Source organism: Labeo rohita, chromosome 19 (assembly GCF_022985175.1).
Source record: "Labeo rohita strain BAU-BD-2019 chromosome 19, IGBB_LRoh.1.0, whole genome shotgun sequence".
Lineage (NCBI taxonomy): Eukaryota > Metazoa > Chordata > Actinopteri > Cypriniformes > Cyprinidae > Labeo > Labeo rohita.
Window position 1 is genome coordinate 6325498 of NC_066887.1, and position 26992 is coordinate 6352489.

The 26992-nt window shown below is 40.6% G+C and overlaps 1 protein-coding gene across 2 annotated transcripts in view; it reads left to right on the top strand.

Annotated features, from left to right (window-relative positions):
- Positions 1–12784, top strand: part of LOC127181627 (NACHT, LRR and PYD domains-containing protein 3) — a 35099-nt gene extending 22315 nt beyond the window's left edge. The window contains exons 8-12 of one of the 2 annotated variants that reach the window (XM_051136442.1): positions 41–1802; positions 4092–4120; positions 11751–11895; positions 12133–12306; positions 12607–12784. In XM_051136442.1, the coding sequence (XP_050992399.1) occupies positions 41–1802; positions 4092–4120; positions 11751–11895; positions 12133–12306; positions 12607–12784 (2288 nt within the window). Of the gene's footprint in view, positions 1–40; positions 1803–3277; positions 3452–4091; positions 4221–11750; positions 11896–12132; positions 12307–12606 lie in introns of those variants that run through there. The other variant, XM_051136443.1, reaches the window with a different exon arrangement.
- Positions 12785–26992: the final 14208 nt, after the last annotated feature.

Genomic DNA, 26992 nt, shown 5'->3' on the forward strand with positions numbered 1-26992 from the left:
CTAGATTTTTCATTCCCATTTCTACCTTTCTGCTCCATAGGACTTGCCCCTTTGTATTTGAAACAACACAAACGCAGCCTAAATGAGAAATTTCAGAAAATGAATGAAGGAATATCAAATCAAGGAAGCTCTATATCTCTGCACGAGATCTACACAGAGTTATACATCACAGAAGGAGGGAGTGGAGAGGTCAATAATGAACATGAGCTGAGACCGATTGAGACAGCATGCAGAAGACCAGAAAGACAGGGGACATCAATCAAATGCAATGACATATTCAGACCTTCACCTGGACAAAGCAAACCTATTAGAACTGTGCTGACTAAAGGAGTTGCTGGAATTGGAAAAACAGTTTCGGTGCAAAAGTTCATTTTGGATTGGGCTGAAGGAAAAGCAAATCAGGATCTCCACTTCATATTTCCCCTTCCTTTCAGAGAACTGAATTTGATAAAGCACAGAAACCTCACTTTGATGGAGATTCTTCGTCATTTTTTCACACATACAAATGAACTGACATCAACAGATGTTAATGACTTTAAAGTCCTGTTTATCTTTGATGGCCTGGATGAGTGTCGACTTCCTCTTGATTTTCTAAACAATCCAAGCTTGTCTGATGTAACACATTCAGCCTCCATGGATGTGCTGCTGACAAACCTCATCAAGGGGAATCTGCTTCCTTCTGCTCTCCTCTGGATCACCTCTCGACCAGCAGCAGTCAGTCAGATTCCTTCTGAGTGTGTTGACCTGGTTACAGATGTACGAGGGTTCAATGATCCTCAAAAGGATGAATATTTTTGGAAGAAGGTAAATGATCTAAGTTTGGCCAGTAGAATCATTGCACACATCAGATCATCAAGAAGCCTGTATATCATGTGTCACATCCCGGTCTTCTGCTGGATTTCAGCCACTGTTCTAGAGGAAATGATGGGTGAAGCAGAGAGTGCAGAGATCCCCAAGACCCTCACTCAAATGTTCATACACTTCCTGATCTTTCAGACCAAACTAAAATCCATGAAATATGATGGAAAATGTGATGTAGATCGTAAACAGGCTAGAAATAGTATCATGTCACTGGGAAATCTGGCTTATCAACAGCTGGAAAAAGGGAACCTGATCTTTTACGAGGAGGACCTGAGAGAGTGTGGCATTGATGTCAGAGATGCATCAGTGTATTCAGGAGTTTGTACCCAAATCTTCAGAGAGGAGTTTGGGCTGTACCTGGAGAAGGTGTACAGCTTTGTTCATCTGACCATTCAGGAGTTTATTGCGGCTTTATATGTGTTTCTTTGCTTTTTCAGACAAACAGGACCTGCTAACATGTTCAGATCAACATTGACTGATTTACTAAAGAGTGAAGTGGACAAGGCCTTGAAGAGTGAGAATGGTCACCGTGATCTTTTCCTCAGATTCCTGCTGGGTCTCTCCCTGGAGTCCAATCACACTCTCCTACGAAGTCTTCTGAAAAAGACAAGAAACAGACCTCATAACAAACAAGAAATAGTTGAGTACATTAAGATGAAGATCAGGGAGAACTCCTCTTCAGAGAAATCCATTAATATGTTCCACTGTTTGAATGAACTGAATGATGACTCTCTAGTGCAGGAAGTCCAAACATACCTGAGCAGCACAGGTACCAGTTGTCTTTCAACAGTCAAACTCTCTCCTTCTCAGTGGTCAGCTCTGGTGTTTGTGCTGCTGAACTCAGAAGAGAAGCTGGATGAGTTTAAACTAAGTAAATATCAGAAATCAGAGGAATGTCTTCTGAGGTTGCTCCCAGTGATAAAAGCATCTACAAAAGCAGAGTGAGTATTTTTTACAGTGTGAATTGTGAAATGTTGTATTGCATTGTTAAAGGTGGACAACAGAGCAGTGTTTTTTTTTTTCTTTGTTTTCTTTATTGGCTGATGTCACTATCATAAAGAGATAATTCACACAAAAAGGAACATGATTTACTCACCATCAAGCCTTCCTAGGTGTATATGACTTTCTTCTTTCAGACATATACAATTAGAGTTGTCCTGGCTCTTCCAGGCTCTTCCAGTGCTCAGAAGGTCTTCATTAACCCCCTGGAACCATGTGGATTACTTTTTATGATGGATTTATGCACTTTATTTTACTTCAAAATCTTGACCACTATTTACTTGCATTTTAATGCTTGGAAAAGCTAGGACATTTTTTTAATTTAACTGCAATTGTATTTGGCTGAAAGGAGAGTCATATATACCTAGGATGACTTGAGGGTGAGTAAATCATGAGATGGTTAACACTGCACAGACAGAAATCTAAAAATACCAATAATCTAAAAATATAAGAATTAGGTAGAAAGTGTTACTATTAAACATTTGCCTTTTTATTATTAGACAAGACAATAAAATAGAAAAACAGTTGAATTGTTATTGAGAGACATCATGGGTGCTTCTTACTAGTCGAAGTGTCCTGCAGCATGTATAAAAAATGTATTTCATGTGAGTGCATACTATACTTTACTATACTTTATACACACACACAGAACCTATTGCATTAACAGTGGTCTACTTTCATTTCTTTTTGCTTTTTTTAAATCATAAAATTCAGTAATTTAGATTCAACTGGATATTTAATATTGCACTTTCAAGAAATGGAGGATCTTAGTTAGCCTTACCACCAACCTTGTGCAAGCAGGTGATGGCAAAAAGTAATGCAACAGAAAGATAGATAGATAGATAGATAGATAGATAGATAGATTGTGTACATACAGGTTCAAATTTCAGTTTAATTTATAGAATTATATGTCACCCTGGATCACAAAACCAGTCGTAAGGGTCATTTTTAAATTGAGATTTATACATCATATGAAAGCTGAATAAATAAGCTTTCCATGGATGTATTTGTTATAATAGGCCAATATTTGGTTGAGATACAACTTATTGAAAAACAAGAATCTGAGGGTGCAAAAAAATCAAAATACTGAGAAAATTGCCTGTGAACTTGTCCAAATGAAGTTCTTAGCAAGCCATATTACTAATCAAACATTAGGTTTTGAAATATTTACAGTAGGAAATGTACAAAATATCTTCATGCAACATGATCTTTACTTAATATCCTAAAGCTTTTTTGGCATAAAAGAAAAATTGATAATTTTTACAATGTATTTCTGGCTATTGCTACAAATATACCCATGCTACTAAGGACTGGTTTTGTTGTCCAGGATCACATATGATATAGAAATGGAAAATCCAGTTACCTATTTTGTTTACCTTTATTTGAGACTAATACATGTTTATGCTATCATTCCCAGTGTGAATGGCTGTAATCTCACAGCAGAAAGCTGTTCAGCTCTGGCTTCAGTTCTCAGTTCAAACTCCTCAAGTCTGACAGATCTGAACATGAGTGACAATAAACTGCAGGATTCAGGAGTAAAGTAACTATCTACTGGACTGAAGGATCCTGACTGTAATCTTAAGACATTACAGTAAGAAACTCTTTGGAACTTGTTGACTAAATGACACAGGATTTTATGGGAGGGGAGTTGGGGCGGGTGGGGTGTAGGGTGATTGATGGTAAAAACATGCCCATGTTACATTTCTCCTGGAATTCAGAAAAAATAAGGAGCAAGTATTTAAAAAGAAAACAATACCTTATATTTCTTTAACTTTCAAAAAACACTGATATAATGAGCAGACTCATTAAATAACTTTGTTACTCACACTTTATAAATCAACTTGTGTGATCACAGTTTTGTCCAGACTATAGCTGAGTTTGCAAACTCAGCCATTCACCTAAGTTGATAAAACCCTGGCAGAATTTATACAATTGGACTACCCCTCAAAAACCTTTTCTGTTTTTCATGTTTTTGGCTGATGACCTACTGTAGCTCCTCCCTAAAAAGACAACATTACAGCAGACATAAGATGCTTTACAAAAGCTATGTAACCTCCCAGTTACCTTCCCTTCCTGTTTAAAGTACATTACCTGTTTTGTTTTGTTTTTTCTTTTTGCAAATATTTATTTTAATTATTGAGTAAAGTGAATAATAATAATACAAATAATAACAATTTATAGTAATGAAGTACAATTGTTCAATTATTTTATACCGCTGTTTCCCTCTGTAGGTTGTATAACTGCAGTATTGGAGAGAAAGGTTGTTCTGCTTTGGCATCAGCTCTGAGATTAAACCCCTCACACCTGAGAGAACTTAATCTGGGCTGTAATAAACTAGGAGACTCAGGAGTGAAGCTGCTGATCTACTGCAGGATCCATGCTGTCAACTGGAGACACTACTGTGTGTATTATGTTAATGAAATAACATGATTTGACATGTAATAGTAAAAATAGGAACTTAATAACTTCAGTATCTTACAAATATGTGCAACTGAGAAAAATGCTTATCATACAGAAGTGACACATTGGCAACCATATAATTTCTCAAACATTGTTAAAGATCATTTTTGTCAAAATGATATAATAATAATAATAATAATAATAATAATGTATGTAATATTGAAGAAATTGTATTTTACTATATTGTTGTTGTTGTTGTTATTATTATTATTATTATTATTATTATTATTATTATTATTATTACACAAAACTCTATTTTACCTGTAATGTTTTGATCTCTGTGTGTGACATTTTCCTTCTCTCTGCAGACTACCTAATTGCAGTTTTGGAGAGGAAGGTTGTTCTGTTCTGGCATTAGCTCTGAAATCAAACCCCTCACACCTGAGAGAGCTTAATCTGGGCTGTAATGAACCAGGAGCATTAGGAATGAAGAGGCTCTCTGATCTGCTGCAGGATCCACACTGTTAGCTGGAGAAACTACTGTGTGTATTATGGCAATTAACATGATATGACATATAATAGTAAGAATAGGGACATAATAATTTTAGGATCTTATGCACACTGCTGAATAAAATGTTTATCAAATAGAAGTGACACATAGACAACCATGTAATTTGATCCTTCTCTTCTCTATTAAAACCCACAATAATATTTAAAATATCAGTAAGCTTAATATATGTAAAATCATTTATTGGGTAAATTTCAACTTCTGAAAACAATATTGAAAAGAAATGTGCATTTCTTTTAACTATTATTTAAAAAAAAATAAGTAAAACAAAACATATTTATTTTATATTTTGTTGGTATATCATGAAAATGTATTTAAAACAAAACAAAAAACAATGATTTTGAACTGATTTTAACTACACCCCTACATTTATGATCAGGAAATATTGTGTCACTGTGTCTCATAGCTGTATCAATATCACCATGGAGTGCCTTTCAACTCTCACAATCATCAAAAATTCTGGTTTTAATATCCCATTCACTTTATGTCATGTCATAAATAGTAAACACTCAAGTACTATATAAACATATTAGCTGAGCTTCCACACCTTTTTTTAGATAATTATGGGCCATTATTCAAAGCATAAACCATAAGATATGTCCACTCTGTCATGGACATATATTTTACTGTTAAATAAATGTTCATTGCAATATTAAGATGCAAATTACATTTTCTAAAAGGTATAATGTCTCTTTCCTAAACAGGGTTATTGTCATGGTTCATGGGTTCACTGACTCATTCTCGCTCTGTGTGTGTGTGCTGGGAGTGTGGGTGTGGCGCTTGATTGTTAGTGTGATTGCGCCAGCTGTAGCTCGTTTGGCTCAGCTATTTAACACCTGTGTTTCCGTCCTGTGTTGTCAGATCGTTGTTTCCGTTTGGGCGTCAAGGTGTATGTTTCCAGTTTCTCTGCTCCCGGATTCTCTGCCTGGAAGCTGTTCGGGTTGACTTCGTTTTCTCCTGGATATTTCTCGGAAGTGTGGCTGCCCATTCGCGTCCCTGTGCTACCCGGCGTCCTAATCATCCTCCCATCTCACGTCTTGTTCTGTTTATTGGTTTGTTCAATAAACTGTTATTTGCACTCGCCTACTGAATCCCGTTTGGTGATTATGACAGAACGATCTGACCACACTATGGATTCTGCGAGTGCACCTGGTCTGCAGGAGTTTATCTCTCTCAACAACACACGCATGGATCAACAAGAGGAGCATCTGTTGAATATGGGGCGTGCCGTGCAGGCGCTGGTAGCACAGGTGTCCGAGCTCACCTCTCAGCTGCAACAACTAAGATCGCCCGCTGCGCCACCCCGCCGGCAGTCTCTCCCCAGCCCACGAACGCTGAATATCTGCCGGAGCCACGTCTACCCACGCCTGAATCTTATGCTGGTGAGCCTAAACTTTGTAGAGCGTTTTTAACTAAATGCTCAATGTTTTTCTCGTTGCAACCCAGAACTTTTGCTACTGAGTCGTCTAAGGTGGCGTTGGTGTTGACTTTGTTGTCCGGACGCGTGGCGCTTTGGGGGACGTCAGTGTGGGAGAATCAACATCCTTGCTGTTCCTCGTTCCAAGCACTCTCAGAAGAAATGAAGCGGGTCTTCGATCGCGCGGTTGTGGGCCGTGAGGCGGCGCGAATGCTGGCCGATCTTCGTCAAGGAAGCAAGACCGTGTCGGATTACTCCATTGAGTTTCGCACGTTGGCTGCAGAGTGCAAATGGAACAAGGAGGCGCAGTGGGACGTCTTCCTGCATGGGTTGGCTGATCGCATTCAGAAGGAGATTTTCACCTTGGAATTACCTGGATGGACTCATTGATTTGGCGCTTTGTGTGGATGCGTAATTACAGCGGCGTGATCAACTTTGTTCCCACACTCTGGTGTCTGAGTTTCCTGCACAATCAGTCACGGCTTCCACGAATGCGGTCAGCCCCGCATTCGACCAAGAACCCATGCAGGTGGGTCGAGCTTGGCTTTCCCAGGAGGAAAGAGAGCGTCGGAGAGCGAAGGAACTTTGCCTTTATTGTGGTGCTGCCGGTCACTTTCTGGTGGACTGTCCGGTAAAAGGACCAGCCCGGCAGTAGGGTTGGGGTTACTGTCGGGCGGATTATCACTAGAAAGATCCTCATCTACAACTCTCCTCCCCGTGAGACTGCAGTGGGCAGCCACTTCGCACAACTGCCTGGGCTTGGTGGATTCAGGAGCTGAGGGTAACTTCATGGACTTTGATCTGCCTCTTCACCTTCACATCCCCATTGTTCCCCTCACGCACAAGATTTCGGTCAATGCACTTAACGTAGAGACACTTCCCGACATTACTCACACCACCGGCCAGATTACCCTCAGCACATCAGGTAACCACTCAGATAGGATTACCCTTTTGCTCATTTCATCCCCACTGGCCCCGGTTGTCCTTGGACATCCTTGGCTGGTCCACCACAATCCCAGGGTTTTTTTCGTGGGTAAGAAGGATGGGTCCCTGCGACTATGTATTGACTACCGAGGGCTGAACAACATCACGGTAAAGAATACTCATCCTTTGCCGTTGATGTCTTCAGCCTTCGAGCGGTTGCAAGGAGCCTCCATTTTCACCAAATTGAATTTACGCAATGCTTACCATTTGGTCCGCATTAGGAAGGGGGATGAATGGAAAACTGCGTTTAATACCCCCAGGGGGCACTTTGAATATCAGGTCATGCCCTTCGGGCTGTCCAACTCCCCCCGCGGTTTTTCAGGCACTCGTTAATGATGTGCTGAGAGATATGGTCGATCAATTCATATATGTCTGGACGACACATTGATATTTTCTTCTTCTCTCCATGAACATGTTCAGCACGTCAGGCAGGTGCTCCAGAGGCTGCTAGAGAATGGGCTTTTTGTCAAGGCGGAGAAGTGCGTCTTCCATGCACAGTTGGTTCTGTTTCTGGGGTACATCATCTCGTCCGAGGGGGTGCGCATGGATCCCGACAAGGTTAAGGCTGTGGTGGATTGGCCAACTCCAGATTCTCGCAAGGCCCTGCAGAGGTTTCTGGGGTTCGCCAATTTCTACCGGCGTTTTATTCGCAACTTCAGCCAACTAGCCTCACCTCTGACCGCCTTGATCTCCGCCAAAACGACATTCAGGTGGTCTAGCACAGCCGATTCTGCCTTTACCAACCTCAAGAGCCGCTTTGTTTCGGCTCCCATCCTCGTAGCCCCTGATCCCACACGTCAGTTTGTGGTGGAGGTCGACGCGTCGGAGGTGGGGGTAGGTGCGGTTCTTTCCCAGCGCTCTGCCTTGGACGACAAGATGCACCCCTGCGCTTTTCTCTCTCGTCGCTTATCACCCGCTGAACGTAATTACGATATTGGTAACAGGGAGTTGCTGGCAGTCAAGTTGGCGTTGGAGGAGTGGCGTCACTGGCTAGAGGGTTCGGGGGTACCCTTTATCGTTTGGACCGATCACAAGAACTTAGAGTACATAAGATCCGCCAAACGACTCAACTCCAGGCAGGCTCGGTGGGCACTTTTTTTCAGTCGCTTTGATTTTTCCATTTCCTACCGTCCAGGTTCTAAGAACATCAAGCCTGATGCGTTATCCCGTATTTTTGATCATTCTGAGCATTATACCTGGGAGACTCTATACTGTCTTGGGAGATCGAGTCAAGGGTCCGCACGGCCTTAGAAGGGGTAATGCCCCTGTCCTGGGTGCCCACCAGGCCGACTATTCGTGCCGGAGGGATTACGGTCCGACGTTATCCGGTGGGGTCACTGTTCCAATGTAGCTTGCCATCCAGGAGTCAGTCGTACTAGTTTTCTGGTTAAGCAACGGTTCTGGTGGCGTTCTATGGCTCGTGACATCAGGGATTTTGTTTTGGCTTGTTCGGCTTGTGCGAGTGGTAAGACTTCCAATCGACCCCCAGAGGGGCTACTTCAACCGCTGTCAGTCCCTTCGAGACCCTGGTCCCACATCGCGCTCGATTTCGTTACGGCCCTCCCACCCTCTCAGGGCAATATGGTTGTTTTAACCGTAGTGGACCAGTTCTCGAAGGCGGCTCATTTCATTCCCTTGCCCAAATTACCATCTGCCAAGGAAACAGCGGTTACTGTAGTTGATCACGTCTTTCGTATTCATGGCCTCCCGAATGACGTAGTTTCCGACAGGGGGCCCCAATTCATTTCCAAATTTTGGAGAGAGTTTTGTAGATTACTGGGGGCGAGCGTTAGTCTATCCTCTGGGTTCCATCCACAGAGCAACGGACAAACCGAGCGGGCCAATCAAGACCTCGAGAGGGTGTTGCGATGTTTGGTTATTCAGAATCCGTCCTCTTGGAGCCAGCAACTCCCATGGGTGGAGTACGCACACAACTCGTTACCAGCATCGGCTACGGGCCTTTCCCCTTTTGAATGTAGTTTAGGTTACCAGCCACCTATTTTTCCTAGTCTGGAATCCGAAGTCACGGTCCCCTCCGCTCACGCCTTCGTCCAGAGGTGCCGTCACACCTGGAGAAGAGCTCAAGAGACTCTCCTCCGGGTGGGAGCGCGCACTAAGGCTCAGGCTGATCGCCACCGGTCTAAGCCTCCTGTCTACGTCGTGGGTCAAAAAGTGTGGCTTTCTTCCAAGGATATTCCTCTCCGCTCCGTTTCCAACAAGTTAGCACCCAAATTCATTGGCCCGTTTACTGTCACTAAGATCCTTAGCCCAGTGGCAGTCCGCCTCAAACTTCCTCCAGCGTACAGGAGAATTCATCCCGTTTTCCATGTTTCCAAATTGAAGCCTGTTTTTCACTCACCCATTAATCCGCCGGCTCCGGTTCCCCCACCGCCGCGTCTCGTAGACGGGGAACCCACCTATTCGGTAAATTGTATTCTGGACTCTAGGCGGAGGGGACGTGGATTCCAGTACTTGGTGGACTGGGAAGGTTACGGTCCGGAGGAGAGAAGTTGGGTTCCGACCAGGGACATTCTGGATCACTCCCTTATTGATGATTACAATCAACGGGTAGGCTCGCCTGGGAGCGCCAGGAGACGCTCCTAGGAGGAGGGGTACTGTCACGGTTCATGGGTTCACTGACTCATTCTCGCTCTGTGTGTGTGTGCTGGTAGTGTGGGTGTGGCGCTTGATTGTTAGTGTGATTGCGCCAGCTGTAGCTCGTTTGGCTCAGCTATTTAACACCTGTGTTTCCGTCCTGTGTTGTCAGATCGTTGTTTCCGTTTGGGCGTCAAGGTGTATGTTTCCAGTTTCTCTGCTCCCGGATTCTCTGCCTGGAAGCTGTTTGGGTTGACTTCATTTTCTCCTGGATATTTCTCGGAAGTGTGGCTGCCCATTCGTGTCCCTGTGCTACCCGATGTCCTGATCATCCTCCCGTCTCACGTCTTGTTCTGTTTATTGGTTTCTTCAATAAACTGTTATTTGCACTCGCCTACTGAATCCCGTTTGGTGATTATGACAGTTATTTGTTTGCTTTCAAATTATAAATACATAAAAGATTTTATTCAAACCATGTGTTTCTAAAGAACCTTGTACAATTCACACATGTATTTTTTTTTCTTATTTGGAGAAAACTGTGATATTCGGATGCAGTTTTTTGTTTGCATGTTATTGCCCCCACACCTAGCTGTCAAACACACTGGATTATATAGATATGATTGAATTATTAATAATAAAATATATATTTTAAAATATCAAAATGACAGGATGGACCAGCACATGACAGAGTGGTCATAAAGCAGAACACAAAGCATGACAAAATATGACAATGAAACATTCAAAACAATCAAAAAAAAAACAAACAAACAAAAAAACACTCAAATTAAGTAATCTCCTGTTTAACAAAATATTAGTAGGAGGCCAACTTTTTTTATTTTATGATTTGGCCTTTATTCTACTCATTCAAATTTAATGAGCAGTGCATGGGACAGAGCAAAATAACATGCAACCTCCTACACTAAACGTATAAAAAAATCTAGAAAATGTATCTAAAGAGCCAAGTAATGCTTTTGTTATGAATATAAAAACTTAGGCTAACATAACACACCCTTCCATAGTCTTTTTTCACGCTATCATGGCAAATGAGTTATTTATGCACAGGACACCAAAAGGCACCTTACAGTGATATTGACCCAGCTACAATGTGTAAGTAGTTTGGCCCCATCATTTAACATAAATGTGTTCAAAAATCTGAAAATGTGTGTGTAATTTTAAGGGACGTCACTTTTCAACAAACAACTTTTTTTCTACAATTAAGCACACCTTTTTGGGTGTTATTCCATAAAAAATAGTTTTTATATGTGTACAACTATTCAGAACTGTGTTAGGTAACCACAGTTCTGATATTTAAACTAATTAATCCTTAACTTTTAAATTAGTATGATAAACTTTTACAAAGAAAGAATCGATTCAAAATAGAACAAATGTCATAAATCACATCTGAAATACTGTCAAAATTATAATTGTTGTTGATTTACATCTAAAAGCATTTTAATAAAATAGCAAAAACAAGAATTATATGTCACCCTAGATGTAAAGCTGACAAGCTAGATGTAAACAAAATCTTAATAGATCAATTTAACCCTTCTTATTAAATTATATATTACTGTGTTTTAGTAGTAACAAATTTGGGGTGAGGAAAAATATTCCAAAACTTTCTGAGAATGCAATGTGAGAATCATCTGCACAATTACTAAAAATGTGTACATTGGATACTATAATTTGCATACATTTTTGTTTATAAAGACATTTTTAAAGATTTTTCCAACTCTGACTGAACCAATTTTATAGATAACCCATATAATAATTATTATTGTTATTTATTTATTTAATATGGAATGCCTTTATTATTATTATTATTATTGTTATCATTATTATTATTTCAGCATATATATTCATTTTACTTGAAACATTTTGATCTGTATGTGTGACATTTGTTTCTCCACTGCAGTATTGGCAAGAAAGCTTGTGCTACTCTGGTTTCAGCTTTGAAATCCAATCCTTCCCACCTGAGAGAGCTGAATCTGAATTATAATGAACTAGGAGACACAGGAGTGAAGCTGCTCTCTGATCTACTGCAGGATCCAAACTGTAAACTGGAAGCACTACAGTGAGTGTTATTATGTTTTGAATCATAAGTATAAAATTCTCCATTTACTCTTGTCATGTCAACTGTAATCTATCCGAAACATAAAAATTTGTAAGTGTTAGGAATATTCCAGTAACTTTACATTTTAACTGCAAGAAAAGTGATTCCTTTTTAAAATAGTATTACAGTATGTTCATATATATATTGAGGTTAGTTCTTATTAAAACGTATTTGCATTTTTTATATTATCATTTCCAGTGTGAGTCGCTGTAATCTCACAGAGAGAAGCTGTCCATCTCTGGCCTCAGTTCTCAGCTCAACCTCCTCAAGTCTGATAAAGCTGAACCTGAGTTACAGCAGTCTACAGGATTCAGGAGTGGAGCTGCTCTGTATAGGACTGAAAGATCAGCACTGTAAACTAAAAATATTACAGTAAGAAATTATAGATTTTCATTCACAACAGTCTTCAGAGTTTATGAGTCAACAACAACAACAACAACAACAAAAAAAAAAAACTCAGCAAGCAATTCTATGGGCAAAACACCTTTCAGAATAGCAGATATACTAATACTAATATATTTTGTTACATACAGTAACAATAAATGCCTCAGGCTACCTGAGTATTGTTGCTAACCATTTGCATCTCTTTGTGGCCACAGTATTCTGTTTTGTTCTCTCAATAATAAACCTGTTTAGCTGTAAGTGTGAGGTTTGTTTTTCATATTTCTCCAGGCTGTGTAACTGCAGCATTGGAGAGAAAGGCTGTGCCGCTCTGGCTTCAGGTCTGAGATCAAATCCCTCAAACCTGAGAGAACTGGATCTGAACTATAATAAACTAGGAGACTCAGGAGTGAAACTGCTCTCTGATCAACTGCAGGATCAACACTGTAAACTGGAGAAACTACAGTGAGTATTTTTTTTTAATTATGTGATATCAAAATTATTCCAATCCCATTCTTCTCCCTAAAAAGCTTACCTTGACCAAAGGTAAAGACTAAACAAAAACTGAAAAGAAAAATACATTTCTGACACTGACCCAGAACCAGATTCATGAACAACAACAATAATTGCTGATATTTCTGTGTAAGAGTTTTTTCATTCTCTCTTCAGGATGAATAACTGCAGCATTGGAGAGGAAGGTTGTGCTGCTCTTTTTTCTGCTCTGAGATTAAACCCATTACACCTGAGGGAACTGAATCTGGGCTGTAATAAACTAGGAAAATCAGGAGTGCAGCTGCTCTATGATGTACTGGAGGATCCGCACTGTAAATTAAATATACTAAAGTGAGTTATGGATTTAATTCTGAAAAATGTACATCTATTAATTAAAGTAGCTTCATAATAGCATTTTAATGGTAAAGTTAGAACTTAGAGGTATCAGAGGTAGAGGTATCAGAAATCTTTATGACTTCTTTATGACTTCTGCTCTTGTATTTTACAGTGTTGATAATCAACTGGGACCTCTAAATTCTCCAAAAATCAAACACCAGCACCGACCCAGAAGAGCCGAATTATGCATTTTGAACCGCACACAAGCAGAAACACCTTAACTCACATCCAATTATAAGTATAATTACAGTTTCTAGTTACTTCTCACAGCTTAATGGCACAGCTTTTTTTAAATATCTGAAAGTAAATTTAGCATCAGACAGTCTAGCATTATAATATGACATTACAATAATATAACATGAAACTTTAGTAATTAGAACTTTCAGTAATTAGAATAACCATGTATGAAAGCATATTTGTCATGTTGATTGAACTTGAACTTGTGGTGGTGCTTAAGATATTGTTTGTAATTTAGTGTTTCTATATAAAAAGTGGGGAAAAACTACAAATAATTCTGATAAGATAATAAAACAGCTACAAATTCTACTACTAATAACAATATAAAACATTGATTAATGAGGATTAATGAGCTGCTGGGTTCATGAATATTAATCACATTGTCTGCGTTCGCTTTATCCAATTTGCTGAAATCAAAACAGGGACGATAATAGGTGAGTGCCAGCCAATGAGTTTGCCGTTTATGCATTAGTTCCACCTATGGAGAAACTGGCAGTTCTTAAAAGCTGAAGAATTCCAAAGGAATTTTGTTATTTTGACAGGAAAATACAACAAAGAATATTCTGCCTGGTATATAAGACTCTTGCTCTATATCTTTCTTTGCGTGTGTGAGACAAAGCAAAAGTCGTGTGTCTTCACACTAGAGTTTATGGTTCCTTAAATACAGGTACGCTGCGCATCCATTAAGATGTACTGAAAAATTAAATTCTAATAATATTATAATAAATTACAGTGACGTTGTAAACATTGTATGTGCAGACTGAAAATCAGACTATTGTGCTCATGATAAAATTTGCATCATATTGTAAGCCTGCCCAAGCATAAAAATCAAAATGTACTTTACGCTTAAGACAGAGAGCTAAAGCAGGCTCACCATGGAAGAAGTGCTTTGAACTCTTGAACTCTCTAAATTGCACAGAGCCTGTCTTTGTTATGTTATGATTTTAATTAGATCTACAATGGTAAACAAAATCATGGTTCAGGACCAGTGTTAGGCAGTAACGCATTACTTAGTACAGAGTAATTTAACCCTTTCACTGGTGAGTTTAAAATATTCTATCTGACCCCCCAGAGTGAGTTTTTTTTAGGCGACCGTTATTTTAGAACGTTCACTTTATTGTTTCCATGGCGACGCGTCATGATTGACACCGCAGCCACTATAGTGCTGTATGACAGACATATCGCTTTTATTTCGTTTTTCCTTTTTTATTAAAAATATTCACACACTTGCTTACCATGTCTTCAACTATCTGATATTCCGATTCACGAATACGTGTAAGTGAGTGTATTTTGCCGTTTTAAAACCTTTATAAATGATCTGGATCGTGATCTATAACGTGAGATGGGCGCCGCCATGTTTGTTCACGCTGCAGTTCAGAGACTCCTGTCAGCCGGCTTTACAGCACGTAAATTCACCAGTTTCTCCCGAAATACATGCAAGTAAGTAGCTGGTGAAGTGGGAAAGGAATGGAGTAAATTATTTCATTACTTACATTATGTGTATCTGATATAAATCAAACACGTCGGCAAATTATACTAGAATGGATTGTTATTGCTGCTTCCATAGACATCCGTGTGTACTTTACAAACTGTAAATGTATTGTTTTACTAGTAATTATGTGTATTTAAATTCCTGAAACCTAAAATAAACGTTAAGTCGTTGAAAACACAGCTCAATTGTGATTATATGACAAGCGCAGCAATTGTCTCTCTCTGGCTCAGCGCCAGCCAACGCGCGAAAACGCAGTTTGAATTTGGCAGTTGCGTGACGTCACCGAACGTTCTAAATCCCATATGTGGGACCGTACTCCCAGGGGCACAGAAAATAGAATCCCATATGTGGGACCGTACCGCTCAAAGGGTTAACACATTACAATTTCCGAAATAGTAATTAGAGTATAGTTCCAAGCCAAAGTCTATACATTACCACTGTGATATATTATTACCGAAAGGCACGTGACAAGAGTTGATGGGTAAGTGTGGGCAGGTAGAGACTTGTGTGTGTGCAGGACGGGAGAACAAAATGATTTGCAGGACTCCAACAAAATAGCAAAGTCTAAACATAAAATATCTAAAAACATATAAATTATTTATTCATCTATTGCACAAAAGCAACAAGAACAACTAATATAAAATAAAAATGATTAACAGGCACAAGCATAGGCAGAGCTTTGCTAGAATGTGATGAACTGAGATGTTCTTACTATTTCATGTAAATTTCATGGATGTACAAAAAGTTATATAACTAGTAATGTAACTAATTACTTTGAAGTAAAGTAATCAGAACAGTAACTTGATTACTTTTTTAAGGAGTAATCAGTAATAAGTAATTTAATTACATTTCCAGAGTAACATGCACAACTTGAACTGTTCAGGACATACCTTGGTTTTGGGCTCATGGTTTGGTAAAATTGTGGTACAGGAGAAGAACGAAGAACCTGTCTTGAAAACATCAATTTCATAAACAGTGGCTACATCAGTTGTTATTGTACAGGCACTAAAAGGTGTGTGATTGCACTATGCATACAGTTTCTACAACTAAATTACAATACAAAACTGTCTGTACTATCTGTACAATAAAAAATATATAAAAAAAAATGAATGGAAAATAAAATGTACCAAAAATTATTGGGGCCAAGCACACTAACCTGAAAAATGCAGATTGAACATATCATTCCTGTAATGAAATTGAAACAACGTTGTCAGCATTATAATGACACATGGTGTTTCATATCAGTATGCCAGACTGAACTTAAAAGAAAATTTTCTGAATTCTTGGGTTATCACATATAGTTGCTTAAATATTAATTATAACCTAAAATTGCTTACTGTAGCATTTTTTTCCCTAAAATGTATTAAGCTTATTCATGTTCACATGTATCCATTTTTGTTATATTTGTTGGCCATTTTCCTCTTTTTCCCCTTTTTCCCCTTTTTTTCTCCCGGGAAAATTAAAAATAGAAATTTTCCAGTATTTGGTACCACTTGGCGCTGTGCTGAAACTGCTTTTATACTCTCAGGATATGCCAACTCTCAATATGCCAAAGCATTGATGAGATACACTTCGCCATGTTTGCTGTCAAATTCATTGATGCATTTTATGAGAAGTTTAGTTTATCAAAAAGTTTTAATAACTTTTTGTAAGCATGGTCTGAAAACGCTCCTGGCCAACTTTTATGAAAATCAGACAAACAAACAAAAAAAAGGTTAATTTTGAAAAAGTAAGTTTTTCAAAAAAATTAGCATAGCACTCCATTAGACGTGTAGCTAACATTTCACATTTGAAAAAATGTTTTACAGTGGAAATGTTAAATGAAGACAGTAATATCTAGTGATGGAAATTTGTCAAAATTTTGCCATTTTGAATTGAAATATATCATTTATGTGAATTATTTCATGTAATATATTTTGTTATTAAATATGAAGAGACAAAATTAATGGAGCAATTTTTAACATGTTAGGCATACAATTACAGTTTTTAAAAGGATATTTGTTCCTGATGAAATATACAGCAATTTATTTTGACCATGTTCTTGTGGGATGCTGGCCTACAGGGTCAACTTCAGGGGTTTTTATAATGATTACACATAATATAATTACAGTAGGCAGTAGCACTACTTTGAGATTTCTTTCAATGTTCTGTGTACACTTAATATTGTAACACATATTCTACACCCACCCTCAAACTCATATTTGTCAAATTGATTTGTAGCCAAGTTATGTACTGTGTTTTTAGGGGAGGTATTGAAAATCTTTTGTCATAAAATTAAGAAATGGTTTTTTTTTTTTTTCTATTTTATTCATATTCAATACTTTGGTGCTTGAACTTTTTTTTAATGTTTTTGTTTTTCTTTTAATTTACTACAAGATGTTTTTATAGTAGTGTTATAAACATAAACCTGCTCTTTAAGTTTTTATTGTTGTTGAATTTCATTGTATCTGCACTGGTGTATACTGTAATAGACAATTAATTGCAAAATCATTCCTAATTCCCAAAAGGAGTTTTGAACTGATCTTACTGTAGTAGTGTTCTCCAAAGTTACCTGCAGCCACATTGTTACAGTCAATCTATCTATCTATCTATCTATCTATCTATCAATCTGAAATGTGCATTCTAATAATATTTGTATTAATCGCTGGAATATATACATTATATATACACTCTTAAAAATAAAGATTTTGTATTAGCATTAATGGTTACTTGAAGAACTTTTAACATCTATGGAGCCTTTCCATTCCATAAAAGGTTCTTTTGATTATTAAAATGTTTTTCAGTTTAAAAAAAAAAAAGGTCTTTTTGAAACTGTTTACTGAAAGGTTCTTTGTGGAATTAAAAATTGTTCTTCTATGGAACTAAAGGTCAAAAAGGACAAAAAGCTATTTAATATTAAAGGGAGGTGGTGAAGTATATCTTACACCTAAAAACAAATGTTGCACATTTTCATATCAGAGAGCTGTGTGTCCTTAAAATTATTCCCTATTGAAGAGGACACCTCTATGCATGTGTGGAGCTAAACCATAGGTGATGTAATGCTTTCTTCCACTAAAGAGCAGCATCATACTGTTAATCATGCTGACGACTTCACTGCATGGTAGTTATTTGTAGTTTAGCATTTACATTTTTTTAAACCCATAAAAGATATATATATATAATATAATATAGTCTAACTAAACTCTTAGTAGTCCGTCTGGGAGGGACTTGGAGTTTATTTCTTTACCGAAGAGCCCAAATGTAATATTAATACACTATATATATCTCTGTCTCACAGAGTTGGCTGATATGTCCAAGTAACATCCCAGTTAGCACAAGGGAGTGAGTAAAGACATGAAACCAAAACCACTGGGCTAATATTCAATCTGGTCAGCCCCAGTATTGCCAACAGAGGAGGTGGCCAGGAGAAATCTGTGCCGTCTGTCTCTGTACACACCGACTGTCACTGTTTGTCCACTCGTTTTACAAATGGTTATGCAAACGTACCCTTCAACAGTGCGTGTTAATGACAGCAGCAAAATGCTCCAGTGTTTTGAATCTGAAACATGAGGAAGAGTTTCAGTTTATTATCCCAATTCTGTTATTGTTCATCTTCACCATTAATTGTTAAAGGGGTCATCGGATGCCCATTTTCCACAAGTCGATATGATTCTTTAGGGCCTTAATGAAAAGTCTATAGTATACTTTGGTTAAAAATTCTCAATGGTTGTGTAAAACATCACCCTTTTTACCTTGCCAGAATCAGCTCTGCAAAAATCATCCCATTCTGGTCGAGGCTGCATTAAATGCAAATGAGCTCTGCTCACCCTGCCCCTCTCTTCTCTCTGTGGATTGACGAGCATGTTTACTTTAGCCGCATATAGCTGCATTTAGCCACTAAACTTGCTAACTAGCACATTATTAGGAAAGACGATCGCAAAGATTCATAAAAACCCCTTATACTCACTTCTGCTGTAAGTGAAGCTGGATCATGAATGATTTGCGCGAACATAGACGGATATATGTAGATCGGGAGGCGAATTCCCTTCACAAACAAATGTAATATACTGCATCTTCAGCGGCTCAGATGTCGGGTGTAAATGACGACCACCACTACATTCCTCATTACATCCAGCAACACAACACCTCAATCGCTCAATTCTTGTCTAACTTACATCCCTGCTCTGGCATCAAAACATGGAGTTTGGACTGTTACAACTGATCTGAGGTAAGACATGAAAAATAAAAAAGGGGATATTATTTTTACAGATTAATTAAAAACCACTGCATGGATTTTTATCACTGTAGGGTAGATTTGTACATACACTGCCAACACACATTAATGTTCAAACAGTATGTAAAAGTGAACTTAGCATCCGATGACCCCTTTAATATAGTTTTAGAATTGTAATCATTCCAGTTATTTTGTAAATATTTTGTAAATATTTGTTAGAATATAATTTTTTAAAGGGGCTGTAAGATCCATTAAGATAAAAATTGTCTTAATGGTTCCTTGTGGTCCTGCAGATTATTATAAGTACTACTTATTTGTCGCAACACCCCTTGACAGTAAATTTGGGGCAGACACTATGTAATCAATCAATCAATCGATTGATCAAAGAAACATTTTGACCAACTAAGACCAGCTTAAACCAGCTAAGACCAGCCTGGCTGACCGGCTAAAACCAGCTAAGACCAGCCTGGCTGACCAGCTAAAACCAGCCAAGACCAGCCTGACCAGCTTAAACCAGCTAAGACCAGCCTGTCTGACCAGCTAAACCAGCTAAGACCAGCCTGGCTGACCAGCTAAAAAAAGTGGTCCAAACCTCTATAAAACCAGCTTGATAAACCAGCTATGACCAGGCTGGGAGACCATCTCAAACCAGCTTGACCAGCTTAAACTGGTTTTTACGCCAGGAAAGGGTGAGTGAATACACAATTCAAATTGTTTTGGGTGAAAGAATGAAATTAATTAAATCATATAGCAGTATGCTCTCATTTCTGCCAGCTTCTGCAAGCATGTATGGCGTCGGGCTTTTGGAACCTCACTGTGACTTCAGGTAAGATTTGTGCCAGTCGTGTTTTTGACACATGCATTGGCAGAAAAAAAAATTATCTAGACATTATAACATGTACAACATTAACATTATTTAATTTGCAAAATTAACTTCTGTATTTATTTCTAAATTCCTGAACAATTTGGCTTCATTTAATGAGGTTAATGATCTTCGAAAAATCGTGTGTGTGTAATATTAACATTTGTTGTTTTTCAGATCAGCTATAGAAGACAAATTGAAATCTAAGTGCAGAGACGAGCAAAGGAATAGTAAGTAGATTTTAATGTTGCATCACCTCTGTTATAGAGATTTTTTTCAGTCAATCTAATGGAGGGTGATTCACTCAGTCTTGGAAGAAAAACGTTAGCAATGTGATTCCGGGTGGCTAATTTGTGCTCCCTTTCAGTCATTCATGTAAAAATCTGTTGTTTATTTATTTTTTGTAAAGCAGCAAGGCACTTGTGCAAAATATTGTATGCGAGGACTACTAGGACTACTTCTAATTTTTATTTATTTATTTATTACCTTCGCAACAGAGGTAAAGAAAGTGCTGTCAGGCATTCACCACAGCCACCTCCATCTGACACACCTCCTCAAGCACCACCCACACGTTCACCTTCACCGGAGTACTGATTGTCTTCACCTGCACCTCGTTGAGCCACGCCCTATTTAAGGACCTTGCGCACACACACACTTGGTCTGGTCTACCGTTCACACGCTGTGTGTTCTCTCCTGGATCCTGTGTTTGCTACATGTGCTCATGTGCTTACTCTTCGCTGTGGTGTGGCTCTCGTATGGACTTTGATCTGGAAAATGCAAAGGTCGCTTTTCTCATCTCCCTGTTAATGGGTAAGGCTCTACAATGGGCGAAAGCTATCTGGAATTCTGACAATCCAATCATTCATTCTTATGAACAATTTACCAGTCATTTCTCCGAAGTGTTTTCCACAACCACAGATCACCTGTCTACCGCCGATCAATTCTTCAGATTACAACAAGGGAATTCCACGATCCATTAATACACCCTCCATTTCCGCACGCTGGCTGCGGCTAGCGAATGGAACGAGACCGCGCTGCTCGGCACTTACCGACAAGGCCTCAACCCACAAATTCGCTCTGCTATGGCGTTGTACGACGACAGCATTGGGTTAGAGACCTTTCTCCAATGGACCGCCCGCGTGTTTCAGCGTCTAGCTGCCTGCCAGCCCACAATAACCGCTCCCGCTCCTCAGCCAGCCTCAGTGGTTGCTTGCACCTCAGTACCAGAACCCGTGCAAGTGGATTCGTCTCGTCTCTCTCGTTCCGAGAGGAATCGCTGTATGATGAATGGACTCTGTCTATACTGTGGGAATTCTGGACACTTACTGCGCACCTGTCCCATTCGACCCCCTTCGCCCTGTGGTGAGTACCCTTTCAACCGAAGTTGAGACTGCTTCACTGTCCCTAATACCTGTAACTTTGCATACTTCTAAAACGTCACTTTGTGTTTCTGCTTTGGTAGATTCGGGATCATCTGGAAACTTCATCTCACAAGCCTGTCTAGAGAAACTTCAGTTACAACGATGTCTACATAAACATACTCTCGCTATCAAGACAATTCAGGGAAAACCACTGGGGCGTGGGAGGATCAAGTTTTCATCACCAGTCATCACACTACAAGTTGGATTATTTCACACAGAAGAGTTAAGGTTTCTGGTACTGGAGGGCTCCACTGTCAGCGTCATCCTGGGATGACCTTGGCTCCAGTTACATCACCCTGAACTCAGCTGGGATCCGTGTGACATCATCCGCTGGGGTAAACACTGCCATACCAACTGCCTGGTCAACCTACCAACCTCCACCATCGCACCTGTATTCCTCTCATCTACCCGGATTGAGAGCCCCGAGCCTGCTTCCACCCCGGAAATCCCAGCTGAGTACATGTCGTTCCAGGATGTATTCAGCAAGCAAGCAGCCACCCAACTACCACCTCATCGGCCATGGGATTGCACCATCGATCTGCTGCCGGGGGCCCAGCTCCCCAAGGGGCGAGTTTACCCTCTGTCCATCCCAGAGCGCCAGGCGATGGAGGAATACATCAAGGAGGCTTTACAACAAGGATTCATCCAACCCTCAACCTCACTGGCTGCTTCTAGCTTCTTGTTCGTGGGTAAGAAGGATGGAGGTCTCCGCCCCTGTATTGACTACTGGCAACTGAACTCACAAATCATCCAACAACCATACCCGCTCCCTCTGGTTCCTGCCGCCCTCGAAGAGCTTCGTGGAGCACAAGTCTTCATGAAGCTGGACCTGCGGAGTGCATACAACCTCGTTCGTGTTCGTGAGGGAGATGAGTGGAAGACAGCCTTCGTGACACTCAACGGCCATTATGAATACCGGGTCATGCCCTACGGATTATCCATCAGTCCCTCCATCTTTCAAACGTTCATGAACGAGGTGTTCCGGGAGTTTCTCCTGACATCCTGATAAACTCCCGGAACCTGGCCGAACATCGCCAGCACGTCCAGCAGGTCCTCCAGAAGCTCTGTCAACAGCGTCTCTACCTCAAGTTGGAGAAATGTGAGTTTCACCTCCCATCAGTCCAATTCCTCGGATATGTCATCTCGGCCGAGGGCATGCAGATGGACAGGGGGAAGGTGTCAGCTATACAAAACTGGCCACAACCCACCACCATCAAGGAACTGCAACGCTTCCTAGGATTCTCGAACTTCTACCGTCGTTTCATTCAGAACTACAGTTCCATCACTGCACCTCTGACCTCCCTCCTCAGGGGTAAACCTAAAACCATCACCTGGAACCCCGCTGCCCACGAAGCCTTCCAACAACTCAAGAAGATTTTCAGCACCGCACCCTTGCTACACCATCCAGATCCCCAGCGACCATTCGCCGTGGAGGTGGATGCATCCACGACTGGAGTGGGTGCGGTGCTGTCTCAAGCAGTCGGTGAGTCTTCTCTCCTCCATCCCTGTGCCTATTACTCCCGTAAGCTGTCTCCGGCGGAGCAAAACTATGACGTCTGTAATCGAGAACTCCTGGCCATCAAGTTGGCACTGGAGGAGTGGCATCATTGGTTAGAGGGGTCTACCCATCCATTCACTATCATCACCGACCATAAAAACCTGCAATACCTTCGTGAAGCCAGGAGGCTCAATCCTCGACAGGCCAGGTGGGCTCTGTTCTTCACCCGCTTCAACTTCACCATCACCTACTGACCAGGGTCCAAGAACACTGTCGCTGACGCACAATCCAGACAATACTCTCCGGATTTACCCACGGAACCAGAAACCATTCTCCCCTCTGACCTGATTGTCAGTCCCATCCAATGGGAACTGGACCTCGACATCCAGAACGCCACCCTCCAGGAGCCCGCTCCGCCGGACTGCCCAGAAGGCAAGATCTACGTTTCTCAACACCTATGGTTCAGCCTTCTGGGTACAGCTCACAAATCTCTGGGCTCTGGACACCCCGGCAGTCAACGGACCCTCTCGCTCCTTCAATCCTGTTACTGGTGGCCCAGTATGCGCCGGGATACCATCAGGTACGTTCAGAGCTGCTCTGTCTGGGCTATGTCTACCTCACCCCGACAGTTACCCACAGGCAAACTGGTACCCCTACCAATCCCACAGAGGCCCTGGTCCCATCTAGGGGTGGATTTTGTGACCGATCTCCCGGCGGCCGAAGGTAACACCTGCATTCTTGTTGCTGTGGATCGCTTCTCTAAGATGTGCAAATTTGTTCCCTTAAAGGGTTTGCCTACGGCGATGGAGACGGCTGAACTCCTATTCCAACATCTGTTCCGGCACTTCGGCCTGCCTGAGGAGATCGTGTCAGACCGGGGACCTCAATTCATCTCACATGTATGGAAGGCCTTCTTCAAACTTCTTGGTGTGTCCGTTAATCTGTCTTCCGGTTACCATCCACAGACCAATGGCCAGACAGAGAGAAAGATCCAGGAGCTCGGACGTTACCTCCGGTCATACTGCCACGAAGTTCAGCACAGCTGGGACAGGTTCCTCCTGTGGGCCGAGTACGCACAAAACTCCCTCCGCCAAGATACCACCGGCATGACACCTTTCCAGTGCGTACTCGGTTACCAGCCACAGCTGTTCCCCTGGACGGAGGAACCATCCAATGTTCCAGCTGTGGACTACTGGTTTCGGGAGAGCGAGAGAGTTTATCACCATCGCTCATCACCATCTACAGCGGGCCGTGCGACAACACAAGCACTTCGCGGACATCCGGAGAAGACCTGCGCCCAATTACCAACCCGGGGAGCAGGTCTGGTTGTCGACACGAGATCTCCGACTCCGTCTCCCATGCCGCAAGCTGAGTCCCCGCTACACTGGTCCGTTCACGATCCTGAGGTGGATCAACGATGTCACCGTCCAGCTTCAGCTCCCTCCAAGGTACCGCATTCACCCCACTTTCCATGTCTCTTTATTGAAACCTTTTCATCCCTCTGCCACAGAACACCCGGGAGCTGAAGTGGAACCCCCTCCTCCTGAAGTCCTGGACACTCCTTCCATCTACACAGTTCACAGTGTCGAGGGGGACACCTGGAATATCTGGTCGACTGGGAGGGGTATGGACCCGAAGAACGATCTTGGGTAGCTCGGGATGACATCTTAGATCCATCGCTATTGACGGACTTCCATCGAGAACACCCGGATCGTCCTGCCCCTCGCGGTCGAGGTCGCCCTCGGCGTCGTGTTCGGGTGTCGGGAGCCGCCCGTGGAGGGGGGGGTGGTGTCAGGCATTCACCACAGCCACCTCCATCTGACACACCTCCTCAAGCACCACCCACACGTTCACCTTCACCGGAGCACTGATTGTCTTCATCTGCACCCTCATTGAGCCACGCCCTATTTAAGGACCTTGCGCACACACACTTTGTCTGGTCTACCGTTCACACGCTGTGTGTTCTCTCCTGGATCCTGTGTTTGCTACATGTGCTCATGTGCTTACTCTTCGCTGTGGCGTGGCTCTCGTATGGACTTTGATCTGACTCACACACGACAGTTAAGGCTTCATGTTTTTCATACCATTGTGTTATTCTGTGAAGATCGTTTTAATAAACGACTGGATTGAACTGTTACTCATCTCTCGTCTCATCCTGCATTGTGTATGTGTGTGTGAGTCTGTGACAAGTGCATGTTAGCATTACCACAACAGACACATTTCTGCAAAATACTACACATTACAGAAAATCACCATTTCTCAAAATTACAAGCAAAAACTGTAAAAATACAGAATAGACTTTATGGTCAAAACTCATTAAATTACAGTATATTATCGTTGATGATATACAAAAATATGTTAAATTACATAGAAAACAACCAATTTTCAGGTTAATTGCCATAAATTTAAGGTTTTAATTAGTTATTTTAGAACTGATCTGTCCATCTACAGTAATTTACTTTTTTAACTACAGTTTTTCCATGTACAATAACTAAGAAATAAATATATAAAAACACAGTAAGCACATATTTTTAAAGGATTAATCCTTCTTTTACAGAAAAATTAAAAGGTATTTAGAAGTTATTTTATGTCTACCTGGAATCATTTTGTTAAAATACAGATATTAACAACTACACTAATCAAAAAATGTTGCATAAAAATGTTGTAAATTCGTAATACAAAGACAATGTCTGTAGATATACATTTTAATCATTCATTTTCCAGAAATATTACTGTTTAAAATGTTTGGACAGTAGAGAAAACAGCACAGTACTTAGAAATACATAAAAACAACAGCAACATTTTCAGCCAATTTCTGTAAAATTAACAACTTATTCTACAGTCACAGTATTAATCACTGTACAGAAGCATTGTATGTCAAGTTAAATGAATAATAAAATTATAGGAAACACGTTTACTACATAAATTAGAACATGAAAAAATACCTACATATAAGAGACAACTGCTGTATACCTGTATACATTTAAAATGACATTTTATCCAAAGCAACATACAAAGTCCCAGTTAGTCTAACACAGTAGACATAGCAGTTTTTTAATAAACAGAAAGTGTTAGTATTAAAGGGATAGTTTCTGTGTATAAAACAGAGTTAGGCAGTTTATAACAACAGCAACAAACAGTCAAAGTAAACGTCTGTGAAAGTGAATTTGTACCCCTTTGGGATGTGATGTGAATGGCTACTGGCAACCAGTGCAAAGTGACGATTTGTGTGACATGCACTCTCTTCAACTCATTAAAGACTCCACTCAGTTGCTGGATTAGTTGCAGAGGCTTGGTAGGACATGCTGGAAGGTCTGCTAAGAGAGCAGTACAGTAGTCCCGTTTAGAGAGAATAAGAGCTTGGACAAGGAGTTCTGTTGCATGCCCCATAAGGGCAAATCTGCAGGATCGGGCCACTGCAATGTGGTCAGTGAAGTTCATATGTGTCCACTGTAACACCAAGGTTGGGATGGCTGAAAACATGAGCAGTTCTGTCTTGACAAGGTTGAGTTGATGGTCATTTAACATTCAGCAAGGCATTTCTGTTCAGGAGGCAGAGATGCGAGCAGTAACCGTCAGAAAATCCAGCTGGAATGAAAGGGAGAGATGTGTGTCACTACAATAGCAGTAATATGAAAAGCCATGTTTCTGAATGACAAACCCAATTATTTTTAACTCTAGGCCCAAATGACATGTTTTAATGGTCCTAGTTAATCCAAAAATTAATGTAAACATTCAAAAATGTTCAATATCAATAACAATACCTTGATTTCAATACTGGTTCCTGAATTTTAAAGCCCTTGATGCCTCGCCACAGCCAATGACCAGCACTTGATTTGGACACATAAAGCATTCTGACCTTTAATACTTCAAACAACAAGACATTTTTTGATACTCAATAGTTTTGAGGCAATTTGGTGAGTGCCTAAAAAGTATCAAAAAACAATACCCAGCCCTACCCAAAGTTGAAAATGATCTTATTTTACTCACCCCCATGCATTCCAAGATGTCTTCTGCAAATCACTTTTGGAGTCCAAGATCTGTTGAGGCATAAAATGCATCTAAG